The following is a 21247-nucleotide window of genomic DNA, read 5'->3' as shown; positions in this document are numbered from 1 at the left end:
AAAAAAAGGGATTAAAAAATTGTCTGGATCCGCCCCTTTGTCTGGATCCATGCCACAACTGAATGGGTTCTTTCTTGGCCCATGTTCCACCACGTGTTATGGAAATCCGTTCAGTTTTCGTGTCATCCCGACAAACAGTCCAACCAACAGACGTAAACATAACCTGTAACCAATCTAAAAGTCGCTTATGAAATGAACACCACCAAGATTGTGAGAAATTATATAATACAGCAAAGGACACCCAAAACTTCTATAGAGATTGTATTATATTTCCAAAAATATATGTACAGTCTATTACAAAGGTTACAAAGCAAAAAGAATTGTCTATGTAACAAGAAATTGTCTAATTAAATGATCTTCTTCTGTCGGGGGGAAAATACTTTTGACCAGTGAATATTCTCAATACTTTCATCACAGAAAAATAAATAATACATTGACAATTTGTATTACTGTACAACAAACTAAAAGGCAGAGTGAAGACAAAGTCAAAGTAAAGATGGGAGATCCTATCAACTGTCTTTGGTCCTAAATGAGAAATAATGTACAACTGAAATCTTGTGGGAGACAATAATTCATCTGCGAGATATAAAAATATAGTGCATTTTCAATGTATTCAGAGCTCTCTACTGAGTAATATGTGTAAAAAAAAAAAACCCAATATAAATAAAATGTACAAGTTTTACAATTAGAACATATACAAAGATTCCCTCAAGTCTCGTCTCGTTCTGACACAATCAACAGTGCTGCGCTCTTTGGAACTATCCACCACCTCGCCGAAGCGGTGGAACTCATTTCCAACTGCTGTACCACAAGGTTTGAAAAAAATAACTTCATACTCTATCCACTTTTCCTGATTCCAACCAACCCTCTACATCCTGCAGGTTCTTGGTTTTTGTCTTTTTTTATTTTGCTTTTTGTGTTTTAATTTTTTTTTTTTTTTTAATTTGTATGCTGAAATAGAGCCACAGCAAAACCTTTTTGTTGTCCAGAGCTGAGTAAGCTCAAGTCCAGAACGTGGATGAAACAGGCTGAAACAGACAGTAGAGTGACTTCGCTGCTGAAGGTTCCAGGTGATTTTGAAGATGAATCGATTTAATCTCAATTTAGGAGGTGGAGGCATTATACCTTAGGGTGTGCGAGGCCTCCAGGGGCCTGGTTTGAAAATCAGAGCTGGGATGGGGTGGGGTGGTGAGACAGAATGCTGCCTGTGAACTGGGGATTTTTGTGCTGACTGAATGACTTTATGCCGCTATTCAATTCAAAGGTCTGGCTAAGACCCAATTGCTGAGCTCTGCTGTATGGATAAAGGGAGCGTGTGTGTGTGTGTATGTGTGTGTGTGTTTGTGAGTGTGTGCCCGGGGAGCTCTGAGTTACTAGACTTATATCCGCGATAGGCTGGATAATTCCTAGAGAGCAGTGTTTGAAATCTACAGTTGTGCATCCCAGGGTGTTTAGGTCATTTATGTTCTTCAAACATCTGAACGAGAGAATTGTGTTGTTGTTTTTTTTTGTGGGTTCCATTTTGATTATGGTTTCTGCTCAGTGCTGCCATGATGGAACACTCCTATGAACAGATTCAAGCATTTTACATAAGCAAAGTGTTTGACATACGCACATCATATGACAAGAGGAAGATACGCAAACACACACACACACACACACACACACAGTGAAGCCTCAGAGCTGGATTCAAACCGAAGTGTCCAGGTCACTGAACAGGACAGTTTGCACTGAGAGCAATGGACACAAAACATTAACTGAGTTCTACATGCAGTCATTAAAGTACTGCACTGAAGTCAAAGAGAGTTAATAACCTGTACGACACTGTGATTCACTGTGGTGGTTCAGTCAGCACCGTAACCCTAACAATACCCACTCTGCAGCCATATATTGTTTTCACCACATGACATTCACCAATATGTTTAGTCCACACTTAAAAAAGGCTTAAGGGATTATCACACAACCACTAAAAAACTAAGAGATGCTCTCTGAGATTTTCATGAAGTTTGAAGCTAGGATATATTGTACAGTATACATTATGATAAAAAAAACATTTATTGTTACTTCATCCTGAATTTGATAGATTTCAAAACTTCCCAAAATGTCTTGAATCCAGATTCTAACCAATCTGTGACCTGAACAAATAGTTAAGGAGTTGTGAGATTTGATCGTGTCCCATTGTGTTTCTAAAAGAATAAAGTCTCTACGACCTTCAGGTGATTTTTGGCATTGTGGGTAAATTGTTTGAATAGCTTCCCATTTTGTTCAATTGGAAACCACATTTCAGCTGAGAAACCGTGACACAACCAGAGATGATGCCATCTTAGTTTCAGGGGGAGAAAAGTGGTTAGCTAATTATTACTTTTTATATTGTCTTACTCAAGTTTACAGTTTCAAGCTTCATATGTTTCTGTCTGTGTTGTCAAACAACACAGCAAGTTGACGAACCTGCAATTTACCGGCAACTATTTTGATAATTAGTTATGTGGTGTGTTCAAAAATATTTGCTGTTTTTTGCAGATGTTTTCAGCTTCACCCACTCTGGAGTGTGAGGCTAAGTGTGAATCTACTGATGTTTTTTTTTTTTTTTTTTTAATGCATCACTGCAAAACTTTAAGAAAATTATTATGCAGGATGCAGCAGCAGTAAAAGACGTTCTAATGAGTCTCTTCTGTGACACCGCTCCTCACAGCTGAATAACATTTAAAAAAAAGAAACTGCAATACAACATACTTTGACATGGAAACGTGCTCTTTTTTTGCATTTGAAGTGGAGACAGATGGCACCAAATAGGTTGATTGGCTTCTAGGATGTCGTCTGCAGAGCCCCCTCATCCATGTTCTTCATATACGTCTGCCGTATGGAAGCAAAGAGGAGCAATCTTAAGAGACACTTAAATGCATGTTCCATTTATGCCTGTGAGGGATGAGCCGTGGAGATGCATGAATAAACGAAGGCAGCTGCACGGCCTGATATGCGTGTGACAAAGGTTCCCTGCACTTTCATGCCCGAACCCTGGAGGCTTTGATTAGATGACATCAGTGAGGCTGATCGGCACCTCTCTAGTGTTTCTCAAAATGTTGCATCGTTTGTCCCTGCAACCACCCACTTACACGTTCCCATACCTTGTTAGATTCAAACCTTTAGCATATCATAGTGGCAAAATACAATGTTATCATTCCATTTGATGATTTGGCACAGCAGTGTTTTTTTAAGCGTGTTCCAAAACCGTTTTTGAGGTTAAAGAGGTACATTCCTTTCCTTTCCAGTGGTGACTGAATCTTTCCAAAGGGGTTTCTCTCAGCACAGCACTCACATGCGTTTATTCCTAGCACCTTAAAAAAAAAAAAAAATCTCAGTTGAGGACCATTTCTATCTGGTAATTATTGCTCTGTTTAGTTCATCTCTTCTGCGCTGACTGTGCCGCTCGTGGCTTTTTAAACCGTGATCGCGAACTTGATTTTTACCAGTTCAAGTTCCAGATAGACAGAAAACAAAACACAACGACAGGAAGCTTGTCCACCCACAAAATGAAACGCAGAGAGCATTGCCATTCAACTGCCTAAAATAGTGGCAATGACTAGTCAAACATGTTTTAAGGCAGTATTACGTCTACACCTTTCTTGGATCCACCCTTAAAAACTCCTGTGTGCAACATTTTAGGCAAAATGATGGCAAACCAATATGCGTTGGCTTCAATATCAATACAATCTTTTAACAGTGCTAAAACATTCTACTCAATAACCAACTCAGGGTTCGTGTGTTTCCTGTAAGACCAAGGATATTGCTACTCTGATTAAAAAAAAAGAAAAAAAAAAAAAAAGAGTCTGGTGACACAAAGAACAGTTCTCACCAAGTGTTGCACTTAATACAAAAAACGGAAAGGTTGAAACCACGCCAAAAACGCTCTCCTGTCGGCCGCGAACACGCGTGGGAGGATAGCATGGACACACAAGCCACTGCAAACCGTTCAAACAGTCCGGCACGTCTCATGTCACAGAAATGCACATTGGGATCCGCTCCTGTAGAGTTCCCACCTTTTTGGATAAAAGGTACGTTTACCCTGTTGTCAAGTCCAGATAGAAGAGCAAGAAGAGCTGCTGCATGCGCAGCAACATGTCACTGTCGCGGGTACAAAGAAAATTAACAAATTAGAAAAAACAAAGAAGTGAGAGCGTTGCGAGTAGACAAAGTGTTTTTTGTTCTTTTTGAAAGGAAACCCAAAGCCATGATGTGCACTTAAGTCTTTCGTCAAGTTAAAGAAACGTAAGCGTCAAACATCCTCTCCAATGTGCCATTTGATATGTGGTTGAGTTTGTAAGCGCCTCTTCAACAAAAACAAGAAAAGAAAAGTCATGTCCAGGTAGTTTCTTTTTTTGTTGCTGTTTCAGGTTTTTCTGTTGTTGCCCTTTTCCTCTCTTTAGTGCCCTCTGAAGATGCGGACCACAATCCTTCACTGGGGAACAAAGGAATGATTTCACTCCGGACACAGTCGGAAGAGTCAGACATAACAGATGTCTGTTTACTTTGACAATCCCGGTAACGTCCCAGGCGCTGCTCCAGATAAGTTCTGCTTTCGTCTTCCACCCCCGCCTGAAGTGGCCCGTCCCAGTCACACCTGGACACCAGTGCCATGGAGATGTAGCATCTGGGCTCTCATAGTCTGTATGCTGCTCATGATCTTTTTCTGATGGCCCACCAGCGAGATCCCCAAGCTCATCACGTCCCTGGAAGAGAGGACAACACATCAGTCACCACAGCATAGGACAAAACCAGAGATTTACAGCTTTGGGATTTTCATTATTGCGAGTATGGGGAACAGAACAGGCAGCAAAACATACAAGCTCAGTTATGAATTTCAAGCATACACTTTAGCATCAATGTCGAATGTGATTTAGCAGAAAAGTGTACTCATAAGTGCTTTTTAATTTCATGCTTGTAAAGTTTAGTTGAACCTTTGATTTCATGACGATGCCACAGTCTGGGCTGATGCTCATATTCAGATTTTCAAGAGTTCAGCAAGAATGAATAATGAAAGACTTCACACAAATTCTGTTTCAAACGGAAGCACACTGTGACGATCTTTAATATGGAATGGTGGGAGACACCATTTCAAGATTTCATAGATCTTGTATCTTCAATACTGTAGCCCTCAACTTAGTTTACTTTAAAAAAAATAAAAATAAATATATATATATATATTTTACAAACCTTGGACTAGAGGTATTGTGATATATGTGTATTACTAAAAATTGTATTAAAAAAATAGTGATATCATGTTAAAAATAAACATATGATTCTATTGTGTATTTCTGGTTCTGGTTGACACTCTAATAGGGCATTAGTCATTCAAGTGTAATTCATCTAGTCTCCAACCAAAAAAGAATAACCCAAAGATGAATTTGATGAGATTTTTTAACTCAATATTGTCTGGGAATGTTGAGAATTATTTTTCGCCCCACCATTTGTGTTGTAAAAAATGTAAACATTAGTGACAGCCCTCCCTCAACCTGAAATGATCTAAGATGAGCATTGCTGCTATTCTATGTCTTCTAGTATGTTGTCAGTTTCAAATTATTTCTGATAATTTATTTACTGTATGTTTAGCGACAATCAGCACAACTGGATACTTGGATGTATACTTTAAAAGCCATGGATGTCGGCTCACATACAGCAATGTTAAGACAGAGCAATGCAGAGCAGTGGACATACTATAACTTGAGTGTTTTTGAACTGGCGGAATAAGGGCTGTGGAAACGTTCACTTTATTGAATTCATCGACACAACAAGTAAACATGGAGAAAGTGTATAGTTTGCATTAACAGCAAATTTAAACAGGATTCACATGAGAATCAATAAGCAGGGAGGCTTATGATAAAGTCTAAATTATGATTAAGTATAGTAATAAAAGGGGGGGAATTATAATTAAGGCATGTCTCCAATAAAGGCCGGTTCTCTCTGCACTCTCCATAAATAAAGGCCCAGGCCACTATCTGAACATATTGAGTAAGTTGCAGAAATGTATAAACCCTGATGGGACTGAAAGTCAGCCAAAACTGCACTTTAATGTAAAATGCAAGAAAGTAGATTTTGTTCACTCGATTTCGATGGAAGGAAAGTGTAAGTGAAATAACAACAGTCTAAATGTGTTCTCTACTGATGCCCAACCCCTTGAGGGTCGCATCTCGACTTACTCGATTGACATCCTGGCCACAGATTCCAGGGAACCGTAGCCAGCTGCTGTGAAGTTGTCTCGGTATCGCTCCATCTTGATGGCTTCCAGCCACTCTCCCACCGAGCGGAAGGCGGTGAAGTCTGGTGTGCTCTGATCTAACAGTGGACTAATTGGTCTGCGGGACAAGCACACAAAGATGTTTGTGTCACATGGGCAAAGGCAAAGCGTGTCAACACAGTCAAACGGGAGACAAAGACAAAGCGAAGACCAAAGACATCTGGCGGCGCGGTCAATTGCAGGAAGGGGAAGAACTAGCTGAATGGCAGCTTCAATCAATACAAAATTCCCAAACAGATGCATCATGTCACCTTTCTGCTTAATAAATATTTTGTTCAATATCCTTTTCAATCTGAATACATTCACCCCATACAGTCACCATACAGCAAAGTGGCGTTTTGACCGGCTGTAACCTCCACGTCTCAATCCCACCTCGGGAAAGTATGTTCTGACTGCAAATAGAATTCATTTGACAGGCGTCAGAGTGAGGTCTGCAGTCCCCGCTGCACTTTAAAGTACCAGGAACTCATTACCGAGATTGATTTAAAAGCCCTGCTATTGGCCATAAAGCCATGGAAGCTGCTTTGGGGTATCGATCCCCGGGGATTTATCTTTCATCTGTGAACTACGGAGGGCTAAATCATCCACTGGACACATTCTGGATCATCCACTAATGCACCCAAAAAAATCAAAGTTTAAATTCTTTATTGTATGAATCCACATTTTTTAAGATGAATCATTCCGGGCTTTTTAATATCCCTCACCTTGTACATGTTCCCACTGGGGTTTTCAACGTGTTCGGATTGCGGATCATCTTGTCGAGGATGCCGACTATCTGATCAAATTTGGGACGTTCGGCTCTGTCTTTCTGCCAGCAGTCCAGCATTAGCTGATGCAGGCCCGGCGGACAGTCCATGGGGGCAGGAAGACGGTAGCCCTCCTCTATCGCTTTTATGACCTGGGGAATGCAAACAGATGGATCATTAGTGTCAGCATGTAGTATCACCCTGACCCCCCCGATCCCTTGCCCCAACCTTCAAATGATATAGGGCCTAACCAAATTGGACGAATGTATTCCAGGTGTTTTTGTATAGAGTAAAAGTAGCCAAACTGATAAGTTTGGAGGAGTAATTGAGGAGCAACACGTTCCTGATCATAGCCAACCCATTGCACCGATAAACCACTTCTATACTATGTATTTCATGACCGACAGCTTCCTCTTTCCAAGAGAGGCTGCTGAGGTCCTTTTACTGTATCTGCCCATGCCAGAGTGGTTGTATTACTACTTGTAAAGTCTGCCTGCAGTAATTGTTTCTGAAAAATACTGTCTGAAAAGCCCAAATCACCAAGTTTACATTATATGTCCATGCCAATCTATTCATTAAATGGAGAACTCTCCAGCCTACCCAGAGAAAACTGTCATCTATTGTCGTTATCAAGTCGATGTACCATCACCCATGAATTTCAGCTGGAGATGGAAGACTTCCAATTTGGTTGCCGTGGAGATATGGGCATTTACTCGTTGGGGATGTCACAGAATTGTTTCATGGGACGTGTCCGGTAATTTTGGAATGTGACCCGTTCTAGTGTATAGAAGTCAGGACGTCGTCTCTGCCTCTACAGCATCAATTCTGTCTTTCACAAACACCCCAGACTTTGTTTAATAATAATTGCCGTAATGCTCAATTGAGAATATTGGCCTCTTGTTTACCATCGTGATTATTAACATTAGTCGTGGTGACGTTTAATTCACCAGTGATCGATTGGTTGTTCTTCGGTCCCAAAAGTGTTTGCACATTGACCGTCACACATTTGCAAGTTTCAAACAAACATCCCAGTTCATCCCAATTATCCTGACCACTCACTTGGAAGAGAATGTGAATGTAAATGGATCCAAAGTCTCCGCTACAACAGTCAGTTGCATAGGTAAACTGCTTGTTTATCGCCTGCGCACATTGCTGTAAACCTCTGTCTGACCAGTCACCATGTCCTTACATCTCATCAATGAGGCTGCTGAGAATAAATTGTAGAAATTTACAAAGCCAGAGTGCCGACAGAGTTGTTTCCCCGAGATTAATTCCCCACATTGTTTATATGGCTAAACAAAAGGCTATATTTATACAGCTTGGGTAAATAATGGAAATTTTATTTCCGAGGAGCCTATATAACTAATCTGTTGTCACTCCACATAATGCATGCAGTTTAGCACAGAGTTCATTATAAGTCAGTGCCATCACAACAGTATGTGCAGCCGGCACTTTGATGTGAGCCCATACCTCCCCTTCCTTTTGGCTGTGTATGTTTTGTGCACACTGTATATTCATCAGCTATTCCTGCCAGGACCTCTCATACAAGAATGAGTCATGGAAGGAAAAGATGTCAAAACACCGAAACTGTTGTGGAAAATGCAAATGATGTTCTTCCAGCACTCCCGGAGGATGTTTGCCGACGTCTTGACAAAGCGCAAAAAAAATTCTGACATTGATGTCTGTCAAGGAGTGGAGTGGCAAAACACCACATACACAATTCCGATGCCCAGACATCTTGTTTAGCATTTCCAACATCGGATTTTTCAATCAGCAGGCCGCTGTTTTGGAGCGCCAAAGAATCTTAATCAAGTTAAGACCCGATGCTGTGGGCACTGAACACTGGGCGCCATGAAGGAATCGTCTAGGCCAGAATCTCTCGCCTTCTACCATCAATCAAAATGTGTCAACAGTCCAATGATATGAAAAAGCTTCAAGAAGTCTGGTGCGGTTAGACTCCCTCAGCGGGAGTTAGCTACAACACACTGTTTTGTGGTTTGATTGTATTAGTGTTACATGTATTTCTAGAGTTATTATAAAACTTGCGGCTTCATTTTGCTGACATCTTTAGGTTTTATACTTACCCTACATAAATCTAGTACAATATTTTCAATGTTAGAAGCTACAACAAGTGAGATGTGAAATAATTCCCTCACAGGGAATGAGTTTGCTAAATATTTCATTTAAAGGTGTCATAACAACTATAATCGGGGTGCTTAAAGAGGTACTCCATGATTCAGTATTGCATTTCCACAAAGTTTGGGGACTTAAAGGGCCCAGATTAAAAAATAAATAAATAAACAAGGTCAAAATGAATGCAGTAGAGAATGATATCGTTGCTAGTTTGTGACATTTCCAACGATGCACTGATTTAATAGCATCCCTTCGTTAGACCACTCCGATGTTAGTTAACCCCGGTGACATCACAGTGACATCCGTTGGAAATATTATCCAGATATGTGGAGTGGCACTTTAACATCAGAGCTTATCTATGAATTTATACTTTTTGGATACCACAATTAAAAAAAACCAAATAGGTAAATTCTGGGTCAACTGCAAAAGAACGCACCAGCCGTTTGCTGTGTTATTGGTTCAACACGGCTACTCTCACTGGTTCCCATTACCATAAATCATTATGAACCGAAATTTGACTTGGAAGCATTCTGCATGATAAGTACGTTCCACTCCTGTTCTTCACATTAATAGCATCATCAAATCCATGTTCTTGGGAATTTTTTATGCCTGTCCCATTTGAGGACAGTTTTTTTTTCTCTCTCATTCAAATGGATTCAGATTGCATGAATAAAGTGAAGACTTTTTGAACTAATTAAAGCCAAGGTTACCCCCCCCGCTGAGCTTTCCTCATGAGGGTCCTGCACCAAAGCCTCAAATAATAAAACCCACAAACAGGGATTTTTCTCAGTGATTTTCTCAGTGTCACTGGAATGGCTTCATTAGGGATGAGTAGATAAGAATATGGAAAAATCTTGTACTTTTACAGACAGCAGTACTCAGTTGAGACCAAGATTAGAAGTAACATATATCCTCCACTATTCTACCACTCCTAATGCTGGTTTGTCATTTGTAAGCTGTAAGTTATTCATTGTTTTGAAATTTGAGTTTCTTGATGGACCTCGGAAACACTAGACATATCCTCATGAACGATGCACTATATCTTCAGCAACAATAAGATTTTATATGGTGAAATATTATGGGCTTTGGCGTGTCAGTCCATCAGCAGAGTGACAACATTACAGTGTTGGTAATTGTATGAGCTTCTATCGGGTAGTAACTCACATCTTGATTGGACATGTCCCAGTAAGGCCGTTCCCCATAGGACATCACCTCCCACATGACAATACCGTAACTCCACACGTCACTCGCAGAGGTGAATTTGCGGTACTGGATGGCCTCGGGCGCGGTCCACCGCACAGGGATTTTGCCCCCCTGTTCAGTAAAACGCAGGTCAGAGGCTGGAGTAAAGATCAAATGCATTACATCCTGCATCTTCCCCTAGAACATCAATTAGAGAGAGTTTTGAAATTACACATGGGGTCAAAACACAAAGTCCAATTAATAACAACTTTGACTGATATTGTCCAACATATTTATGCTGCTCTTATGGGGAAAAAAAGTCTTATTTTTGCATTGTCCATGTAGTTTTTCATTATTTTTTCTTGTCCATTTTAACTTTTCATTTGTCTTCCTAGTTCAAGAGACATAGTTTGTCTCATTTTATTCTATTTAATTTTTCAGTTATTGATATTGTACTTGTGTCAGACTGACACCTGTTGAAAGCCTGTGACTCTTGTATAATATCATAATGATATAATATGACAATATATGGGGTTGTTTTATATTGTGAATGCAGTACAAGACTTTCAGTTGTCACAGAAACATTGCATTTGTAATAAAGTCAGTGCTACTGTACCAGTGTTCTTTTCAATTGCTTGTAACTGATCTATAGAGCATGAGTAAATGATTAGTGATACACTGGCTGCGACATGATTTAATAAGTTTGACAGGTCTTGGGGTTGGGGAGTGACTTACAGATGTTGTGTAGACTGCCTCCGGATCATCGTCGATCACCCTCGACAGGCCAAAGTCTGACACTTTGCATACGAGATTGCTGTTGACGAGGATGTTTCGCGCCGCCAGGTCTCGATGGACGTATCCCATATCCGCCAGATATCTCATCCCCGCCGCGATGCCCCGCAGCATCCCCACCAACTGGATGACCGTGAACTGACCATCATGTTTCTGCACGGCACAAAGAAGCACGGGCTGGTCAGCCGTCTTTCGCTGACCATGGGGGAAAATGTAGGTCACTGCACTGCAGCAGCTCTAGCACAAGATTTATGATATTTATGCGATGCACAGATCGTACTGCGGACTCCTACTGCTCTTTGGGACACTTTCTAGGAAATGTAAAGAAAAGTTATAGAAGACGCAGCTTTGAGGCTGCTGCGCTTCGGAGGTGATACTCACCCTGAGGAAGCCGTCTAACGAGCCATTCTCCATGTACTCAATGACAATCATGACTGGTTTTCCTGGAGAAAAAGAAACAGAGGAAGAGAATAAGCCGAACAACAAAAAAAAGGATATTACTGCTTGATACCAAAATTTGGTTTGCCTACAAAATGCTTCACAATAAACGGCCATGCTGAACAGCTTCCAAGTTATTTTGAGCCGTGTCTTTTATTGGCTTTTAATTAAGAGTTACCATCTGCTCCTTTTATTACAGTGTCTAAATTAGAAAATGTTGAACAGAGAGTGTGGCTAATTTAATGTTGTATAATGTCACTCTAACTACAGCGCTTTTACCTCTCAGAGATAAAAATGTTTCTAATGATCGGGATTCAAATCAAAGTTTCACACTTTCATCTCACGTCCCAGCGCGCTTTACCTCTTGTCACGACACCCTCCAGATGAACGACATTGGGATGGTCGAACTGTCCCATAATGCTGGCCTCGCAGAGGAAGTCCCGCCTCTGCTTCTCCGTGTAGCCCACTTTCAACGTCTTGATCGCGACCGCCACGTCCCGCTTCCCGGGCAGCTTCAGCCGGCCACTGCACACCTCCCCGAACTCCCCTGTGCGAGAGGAGATTTGAGTGAGTGAGGGAATGGCGTGGGAGGTTGAAAATAGAACAGCAACCCACAAACACCCCCCCCCCCCAAAAAAACCAAAAACAAAACACATCAAGCACTTCACAATGACAAATTTATTACGTGTATTTTGAGACAAAGGAGATGTGCTGTGGTGGAATACAAATTGGAGTGCGACATCTTGTTATACTCAGGGGAGTGTAACCAAGACCTATAATAGGACATGCTTGAGATGCACAGATACTGTCATTGACCACCTCTGTAAAACCCGTGCGGCAGCAACTTTTCAGCAGCAGGGAAATCTCGGCAACTGCCTCCACCACACGCACATTAATTGCAATGAACTTTTTCCCCTCTTTGCAATTGCACTGTCAATACTCAATATATAAAGCTGTGTCCCTACTCAAGGTGTAAATATTTGGCTGTCAGTGTGATATATGAGAGCACAGAGTGACTAAACAGCAAGACAGAGGATGGGCTCACCTGCTCCAATAACCCGCTCGATTTTAATGCAGGAGGCGTCCAGCTCCTTGGCAAATTGATGGACAGCCCTGTTTGGGTCCTCGTATGTTTCAGGGTCAATGTAGGTTTTGGTGCCTGGAAATTTGACTGTAGAAAGGTAAGAGGATTACTGTTACGATTAAATATGCACACTGCGCACCAGCGGGCACTTGACAGGCAAACGATTACTAAGACCAGTGACTCAGGGGGAATTGCAGGGCAGTAAGCGGCCGGTGTCAGAGGGGGCTTTCACGCGGGGAAAATCATCACAAAAGGGGAAGCAAAGATTTGAGTAACCCATACGCTGTGCTTTTTATGAGGCTGCCAATTGCCTTTCACCTTCCTGCAGCTGACACTGCCTCACTGCAGAAGAAGAAGAAGAACTGGCCTCACTGGCCACGTTGTATTATATACTTGTCATACTCTGAGGTTTTATACCAAATTATATCATTCTAGGGATTCATTTTTTGGGGTCTGACTTTACCCACGATGAAAACTGTTGAGTCTTATACTTGAGTTTGTGAACCCAGACATGATACAGTATGTGCTGCAGTTTTTGAATTTGCCACGATTTGAACTGACCTTCTGGATATTACAATGTGGTTATTTCACACCTAATGAAATCTGACTGAACTGATTTCATAGAGGAAATTAAATAAACAAATTAAACTGAGAACCCAACCCACCCCAAACGCTAGGACCTGTCCACATTTGTCCCTGTTCTGTTGTGGAGAATCTACAGTAGCATGAAAGTGTTTTACACATTCACTCTGTGCAGTGTATGTTGATTTACAGATGACAATGAGTAATTGTAATCTCTGACAATGGTGCCAGAATGAAACATTGGTGACAGATAAGTTAATAAAGGACTGCGGTCTGCTCAGGGCAGATGCAGCTTTATCTATCATGACGTAACTCCGAATGAAACTAATTGAGATTTTGTCCAGAAGTGGGGTACAGCATTTTTAATAATTTTTCTCGACTGATGCCTGGGGCAAGACATTCAGGAATTATTTTTTATTTAATGAAATCCATGCATTATTGTTATTTTCAAATAGCACTGTTATGGGACTGGTCCATGGATGGCCATGAGGTGAGAGAGGAAGCAGTTTGCAGAAAAATAAGGTAAAAAACCAACAAGGGGAGATACGGGCCTGCGGCAGGGTCGAGGGGGGGGTTACCATCGTGCACGGTGCTCCGAATTAACAGAAAATTACAGTATTATGCAATATTTAGTGCACATGCGACCCAAGGGACCTCTTCAGCCACGCCTTCTAAATTTCACTGATAACAATATACTCTGTCAACTTGTAAAATGTAATGAGCTCAGAGTAAATAGTGCAGCCACGGCCCGCTGGATAAACAGTGGACAGGAACTTGTTCTCTGCACAGAGGGAGAGGCATGATGGTGGCCGAGCCACTGGCGTGAACACAACAAATGTGTCTTCCCCTTGCGATGGGGAGGTTTCCCTCCACTCGCTCCCATAATTGCTTTGTCCCTTCGACGTGTCAGCGGATCTGATAGGAGACGTCTTATCACGACACCCTCGCCGCGACGTGGCAGACAAAGTGGGTCTATATGTTGAATGCGCGCGCTATCTGGCCTCTGTCGCCTTGGCGGCGTCCTGTCATTTGATATTGCATGGCAGATCCCTCCATTAAGCTCGACACTCGTCTTGTTTGTGTTTTTTGACTCCTGCTGAGGTGGATCTGTCAGACACTTAGCGTAGGAGCCAACCTGGGCTCACCGCCGCTGCCTCGGCTCTAGCTGTACGCTTCCCGACACCCCCGACCCTTTGTTTCCAAATCAGCAGTTTGCCTACAACGTGGATCATTACGGCTCCACCCGGGGAAGTGGCATCTCCAGGGGCATCATTAGGGGTGGAGAAAACTCTCTTGCTGATGCTGCCTAGAAGCGGTGTTCACTGTGACACTTGCTAAAACCATCGAAGTTATAGCTTTTACTTTTTTTTTTTTGTAAGAAAACTCCTTCCTCGCGGGTTAGCCCTTTAACGGCCTCCATGACAGTTGTCACAATCGTGCCTTTGTAGTTTCCTGACTTCTTCATCTCCACAGACTGACTCCAGCCAATCGGCAGCAGATGTCAGCCTGATTGTTTGACTTAAATCAAATGGACTGGGATAAAACAGTCATGCCTGTGGGTGCTAATGGGTTTTACGGCACCATTCCGGTCTGTGTGTGTGTGTGTGTGTGTGTACATTCTTATATATGCACACATAGAGCGCGTGTGTGTGTTTGGGCTGATGAATGCTGGCACTCACACTGGAAGTAGAGCTCCTCATCTCCCTCCTGATCCGCTTTGCTGTACCCGCAGTGCCTGCATGGAGGGGGGGGGGGAGTGGAAGAGAGTGGCAAAAAAAAAAATCAACTGATTGGTGCCGCCGAAAATAAAAGCCCTAAATTACAAGAATTTTAATGTGGCAACTAATGCTGTGCATGACAAATCTCTTAAGAAACCCCGCTGAGCAGCACGAGCCGTGAACCCAGCAGCCTAGGCCGGGAAACGTAGCTCGGGCGTCTAACCATGCAACATGTCAAATAACACACTGTGCACCGGAAAGGACTGTTCAACGTGTCTCGTGTCATTAATTTATAACATCAACGTGTTGAAGCTTCCCTCAAGCAGGTGGCGAGCCACAAGTGATGGATATGCACTTACTATAGATGAAAAAAGAAAAAAAGAAAAAAGGGGAAAAGGCAGAGTGTAGCAAGTCCCCGTTGTTCATGCTGCATTCTTTAACCCTTACAGCCCCATCCTGTTTTCCCCTGGTGTTCGCTGCCTGTATTCACCGGCCCCATGACTACATGTGTCAGCTCGGCACGTCGGCATATTCACGAAAATGTTTGCTCTGTTAACAGGCAGCACGTGGATCTGTATTAAGATTTGTTCTTCTCAGACCTCGTCGTTTTTATTTAGTTAAAAAGTGAGGCTGTCATTGACAGTGGGATACTATGTGTGAAACAAAAGGTTTTATGCAATTATATCAAAATAATTCGATTCTGGGCCCAACAAAACCCCCCAAAGCTCATTTCTTTGTTTGGATTTTTTCCCTGTTGTTGTTTTTCCTTTGTCGCATAAAATGATTATGTGGGAACCGTCCAGAGTCACTGAGGACAACGTCTCAGAGACTCTGGACGGTTCCCACGTATTGTATTATTTATTATTATTTCATTCAATGACCATGTTAGGAGCATAAATGCCTGGATGATGGACAACGAAACTCTGATCATCATCGTCGTAGTCGCCCCCCCCCCCCAAAAAAAAAGTGACAACGTTGCATTTGCAACCTCCGTTGTATAGATTCGTGGGAAACGGGGACTTCAGTGCAAACATCCGACGGCTTTTCAAATAAACTTGATGGTTCCATGAATCATTTCAACAACCCCACTTGTGTCTGAGTCCAACCACAACCTAACACAGACTGTAGCTGCAAGGTGTGAACTTCATAAATCGGACTTGCTGGCTGAGCTAATCAGTCTTCATAACACTGCTCTGAGATGTCACATTGTTTTTTCCTTTTTTTTTTCTCCTTTGGGCCAATTATCACATTTGCTTCATTTTCCCCTCAGCTTCCATCGTAATTTCAGCTCCTGGTGAGACCAAGAACACGACCAGATGCTTCTGTGTTGTTTTGGGGTCACACAAATTGTAATCCCTCACATAGCATTGTAATTATAACTGTAATGGCTTCTCTTCCTGTATTGAGCGCTCGGCATTTGTCCAGCCGGCCTCGATATTTTCTTCAATCAATTTTGACGAGGTGAAATAAAAGTCTCCAGGATGACGATGTTTGCTGTAAGCACTGCAAAATCATTTTGTGCAGACTCACTGCTGCAGTTGCCGTCAACAACGTTTTCCCACTTTCATTCAGCTCCTCGTCTGTTTTCTCTGGTTTTGACAATAGTCCACGACAAAGTCCACCAGTGCATTTAGCTTATACCACAAAATAATTCCTCAGTTCCCTACGAGGGCAGTATAACTGCAGAGGAACTGGCATGTGTGGATTTGGTTAGATCAACCAGCAAGTCGACCAGGATGTAGATTCCTATAAGTTAAGTTATAAGGCCCTCTCCAGGTGGCCACAGTCTGCGATTTCTTCTGTTCAGACTCATACACAAGTATTTGGAATCATTCATGTCAAAATCAAGTCCATGGGTCTCATGCTGACCAATATATGCAGTTTTCTGCGAGTCCTCGTCTTCCCCGAATCTTGACAACAGAGGTGGCGAATGCAAAAGTTAGCACAGCCCGCAGGGCCACAGTAGATACGTTTATGGGGAAAACACCAGGCTGCAAAACGCCACTATTATCCCTTAATGAGGGACGTCACCTATGACATCGAGGTTTCAAAACTCCACTACATGCAGAGTTACCGCTGCGTGGAACCCAAATTATCCAAGCCAAACATTTTTTTTCTAAAAAAAAATAATAGTCAAAACTGATTTTTATACCACAGAATTATCAGACTCTGATTTTTGTGGCGTCAAGTTGGACAGCTATAAAGCATATACAACAAATATTACATTTTCATTCAACTGCACCTTGATAAGTCATGGTTAACAGAGCTTAATCTTAATTAAGGGGTAATTGACTGGCATATTTTTTTTATATTTTTCTCTACACATTTTTACACAGATTTCTTTGTCTCTGCTATTTCAGATACTGCTATAACTGGAAAGTGCAAGTTAAATTGATTGTGTACAACATCTACATATTTCTGTTTTGACTAAGTCATGGCTCGGAGAAGAAGGCAGGCCCTTTTTTGACACAAAATGTGCCGAGCGGAGGGTAATTCTGATGAGGCCTCAATTAAAAGCAAGCTCTGATGAAATGCCGTTCGTGCAGATGGAAACACAGATGAAGCATGTGGGGGAATGGTGGTAATGACAATGGGCCGGGTGCTTTGTGAGCGGTGCCACACTTCCTCCTGCCCTCAGGAACGCGGAGCCGAAGCGCTCCGGCCCTAGAGCCCTTGCCTCATAATGGCTCCGCAAAAACAGCTTAAAAATGTCCTCGGGGCTGGAGGGAAAAACAAACAAATAAATAAAAATAAAAATAAAAAAAGATGCATCACAACCCATTAGCACAGCATGCCACGAGATGATGGGTGCGCGTGTGTGCACGTGACGACTCCGCAGGCGCGGAGGCCTGTGAGTGACAGAAAGGCTAATTGACAAGCGCAGACTCACAGGAGCGGAGAGTCAATGGGGCCCGCGAGAGCGTACCTTCTCCCGATGATGAAGCCGAACACCATGAACACCAGGATGATGGTCCCCGCCACGGCCACCACTGCTATGATGATGACAGGGTTCTGCTCGCTGGAGACAATCGCAGCTAATGACACGGACACACACATACACAAACAAACAAACAGACACACACACACACACGGATAGACATGCAGAAAGACAGAAATGAACAGTGTGAACTTCAGCAAATCAGAGAGCACAATCTGCAGGACATAATTGAGTCCAATGAGCAGCATGGAGACTGATAAACCCCCCTCCTCCACTCTCCTCCTTCCCCTTGAAGTGTGGAGGAGGAGGAGGAGGAGGGACGCTTCTATATTTGAGCCGTCCTCATACACACGACTCTACTGTTTCAGAAAGTGGGCTTAATAGTCCCAGACGACAACGGCGGTGCCCTTCATCTCAAACAAAGACACATTCAGGTTGGACTGTTTCCCATCCGGAGCTCTCGTAGAGCTCAGATTGTTTGCACTGACACTGCCGATTGCGCCGCAGAACGGCCGTATAAAGTCAACGCGAGTAGTGTATGCGGGGGGAAATTCATGCATTTTAAATCAAGTGGATCTGAGGTGAAGGAAATACTTGGAAAGGGAAGATAATGATTTTTTTTTGTGTGTGTGTGTGTGCGTGCGTGCGTGTGGCCTGTCTGAGGAGTTGCGATGAAAAACCCCCGGTGACATTTGATCAGCTGTTACTCAATCAAGCTTCAATATTTTCACCAACTGTCCATTTTGGGAGGAAGTCTGGGGACTCAACTGTCACATTACACACGAGCAGGTTTCACTCTGTCATGGAGGAGACCGGTGGTTCGCTGTGCTGGTCAAGGACACTTTGACGAGACCGCAAACTTCTAACCTTGTCACGGGGCACACTCTGCGTGTGGTATGAGTAATTAATGTGTCCCCTCCTGCAGAAGTGTTGGCTGTAAGGTGGGGGGTGGGGGGTACTACGGTGGGCTAACCCAAACTAAAGAGAAATGAATGAAAAAGGTGAAGCAAAATCCATTCATTCAATTCATTTACAAATGTATATCAAATCCTTTTATCAGCGAATTGTTAATATTCCTTGCTGCATATAACTTGCTAACTATCGCTGTTGATTATGACTACTAGTGTCACGTAGCTTGTCGCCTTTATTAAGAAAGAGGAAAAAGCCTGGTTCTGTGCAAAGTGAATTAACGCACTGAAAGCAATTTGTTCAGAAAAACAGAAAATGTTTGTTGTGTTCGGGGTTTTAGAGGGAGTTACAATCTGGAACTATTTCTTAGCAATCATCAGCTGGACGCAGTGAGTGTGCACAACATCCCAGAGTCTTGGGCTGTGTCCAAGATCTTTCCCTTGCTCACTTGTTTCCTACTTCCTATATAATTTATACTAAAGAGTTTACCCGATAGCAATGGTTGGAAAACTTTTTTTCCTTATCAGGGGCCAATTCAAATTTGATAAAATTGTCCGATGGATAAACTAAATTAATGAACACATACATTACACTAATGCGGTTGTAATGCTGGTGCTGCCTCTCCAGATAATTGACGTCCGACGGTAGCGATGGTGATGCTGATGATGTGACAACTTGCTCAAACAAATACTCACCTTTGGGAGTACAGTACTATGCATGGCTTGCAAAGACAATCATTTTGCCCTCATATCAAACTTCACACATAAAAATGTCCTGTTGGGCTGCATTTGTTATATCTGTTGTTGTTTCATCACAGGACAGAGGCAAGAACTGGATTATTTTTTTGGCCAATGTCCTTCGGTGTTTGCTCAAAATCTTGTATAATATCAGGAATCTGCTCTGCAACAATTCTTCAAGACAAACTGGAAGTTTGGAATCCTGGGCCCACCCTGAAGGACAAGCTAGTATGCTCTTTCATGTTATTTTATTGCATAAAGAAAATAATTGCCATCATGAGAATGATTTTTTAGATATAAACTGTCTCAAGGGCCGTACTGTATATTGCTCTGAAGCTTAATGTTCCCCACTCGTCTTATACTTCAATGAGCAAAACATTTTGAACATCAATTTTGCATCATCGCTGACAAGTGAAGTGATGGCATACTTTTAGGATCAATAAAATATAGCCTGGTAGCCATAAATAATGTTTATTTCATCAAATTAATTTTTCAAGTGCATTAAAAACCATGCATAACATTTGCACCCAGGAAGTCAAATAACTAATGGTGGATTCTCACAACGAATGCGATGAAAATTGTGGCACAATGACTTTACATATAGTCAGTGCAATTTGCAGTGCCTGCTTATGGCATGTTGCCAATAATGCAAAATTGGCCCCATTGGCTTACAGTAATTATCTATTTATACATGTATATTTATAAAATGCTAGTGTATGCAGCACAAACAGCTCAGAGCGGCATCCCTCACCAAAACTCATGGCAGCACACTGCGACACTCAGAGTAGAGCTAATGTAACTGTTTAGCTTTAAATTTGTTTATCCTCACGACGCTGAGGTAGCTTGTCCTTATGCTTTGAGATTTTTTTTACCCATGAAGTCTCATCAGCATAAAGTCAAAGCAATTTGTGTTTGCTTTGCTCCAAAGCAAATCATTTCCCTGGGCTGTTAATGTAATAACCGGAGACATTAACAGGTTGTAACGTGAATATGGAGTCCGTTTTCCGGAGTGATGTGCTGATGTGCTGCTGCGGTCAAGGTAAAAACTCGTGAGGAGAGTGGGAAGAGGTGAAACACTGGTTGATGAACACATGCAGTCCATTCACACTTTCGCTTTTGTCACGTTCAGCAAGTGTGGATTTCATTTAAAGATATACAGTCATATTTTTCACATATGAATAAATGTGTTTATTTCGCACCCATTAAAGAAAAATAAATAGACCTGACAAGAAATCGATGGAAGAGTTGGCAGGACTGAGAACGGCATAAAAATGATTCTGACTAGTGAGAATGGAAAAGGAAACACATTGATCTCTTCTTCAGCAGCGAGCACTCAGCAGCAAAGCTATCGATGAAAACATGTGACACATTAAGGGCGTCACACGGAAGCTAATGCAGAACACTGTTAGAAACAAAAAACTAGACTGCTTCCTGCATCAAAACTACGTACCTAAATTATCTTAATATTACAGTATGGTTTGTATAAAAACATTTCAACAGTGGGAAAATCAACACAGAATTTTTTTGGGCCAACCTGCATATTTTTTTCTTCATGAACTTGTGTTTATGGTGGAATGAGTTTCAGGTAAAATTAAAGATGACTGAAGTGATTGATACAAATTTATAGTTGTGTATGGATTTTAAAATGGGTCCAGAAAAAAAAAAAATAGTTTTTTCAAGGACAAACCACGATGAA

At 42.0% G+C, this 21247-nt stretch overlaps 1 protein-coding gene across 4 annotated transcripts in view; it reads right to left on the bottom strand.

The window, feature by feature from the left end:
• Positions 1-248: 248 nt before the first annotated feature.
• epha7 (eph receptor A7) overlaps positions 249-21247 on the bottom strand; it is an 83102-nt gene continuing 62103 nt past the window's right edge. Inside the window, exons 8-17 of one of the 4 annotated variants that reach the window (XM_035618151.2) lie at positions 17894-18002; positions 14929-14984; positions 12629-12754; positions 11945-12130; positions 11527-11588; positions 11089-11298; positions 10336-10551; positions 6997-7190; positions 6195-6350; positions 249-4727 (exon numbers count right to left, since the gene is read on the bottom strand). In XM_035618151.2, the coding sequence (XP_035474044.1) occupies positions 4613-4727; positions 6195-6350; positions 6997-7190; positions 10336-10551; positions 11089-11298; positions 11527-11588; positions 11945-12130; positions 12629-12754; positions 14929-14984; positions 17894-18002 (1430 nt within the window). In that variant the 3' untranslated portion in view covers positions 249-4612. The remainder of the gene's footprint in view (positions 4728-6194; positions 6351-6996; positions 7191-10335; positions 10552-11088; positions 11299-11526; positions 11589-11944; positions 12131-12628; positions 12755-14928; positions 14985-17893; positions 18003-21247) is intronic. The other 3 variants (XM_035618153.2, XM_035618152.2, XM_035618154.2) reach the window with 3 other exon arrangements.

The sequence above is a fragment of the Scophthalmus maximus genome, chromosome 18 (genome assembly GCF_022379125.1).
Source record: "Scophthalmus maximus strain ysfricsl-2021 chromosome 18, ASM2237912v1, whole genome shotgun sequence".
In the NCBI taxonomy this organism is placed as follows: domain Eukaryota; kingdom Metazoa; phylum Chordata; class Actinopteri; order Pleuronectiformes; family Scophthalmidae; genus Scophthalmus; species Scophthalmus maximus.
This window is presented reverse-complemented; position numbering and strand designations above follow the sequence as displayed.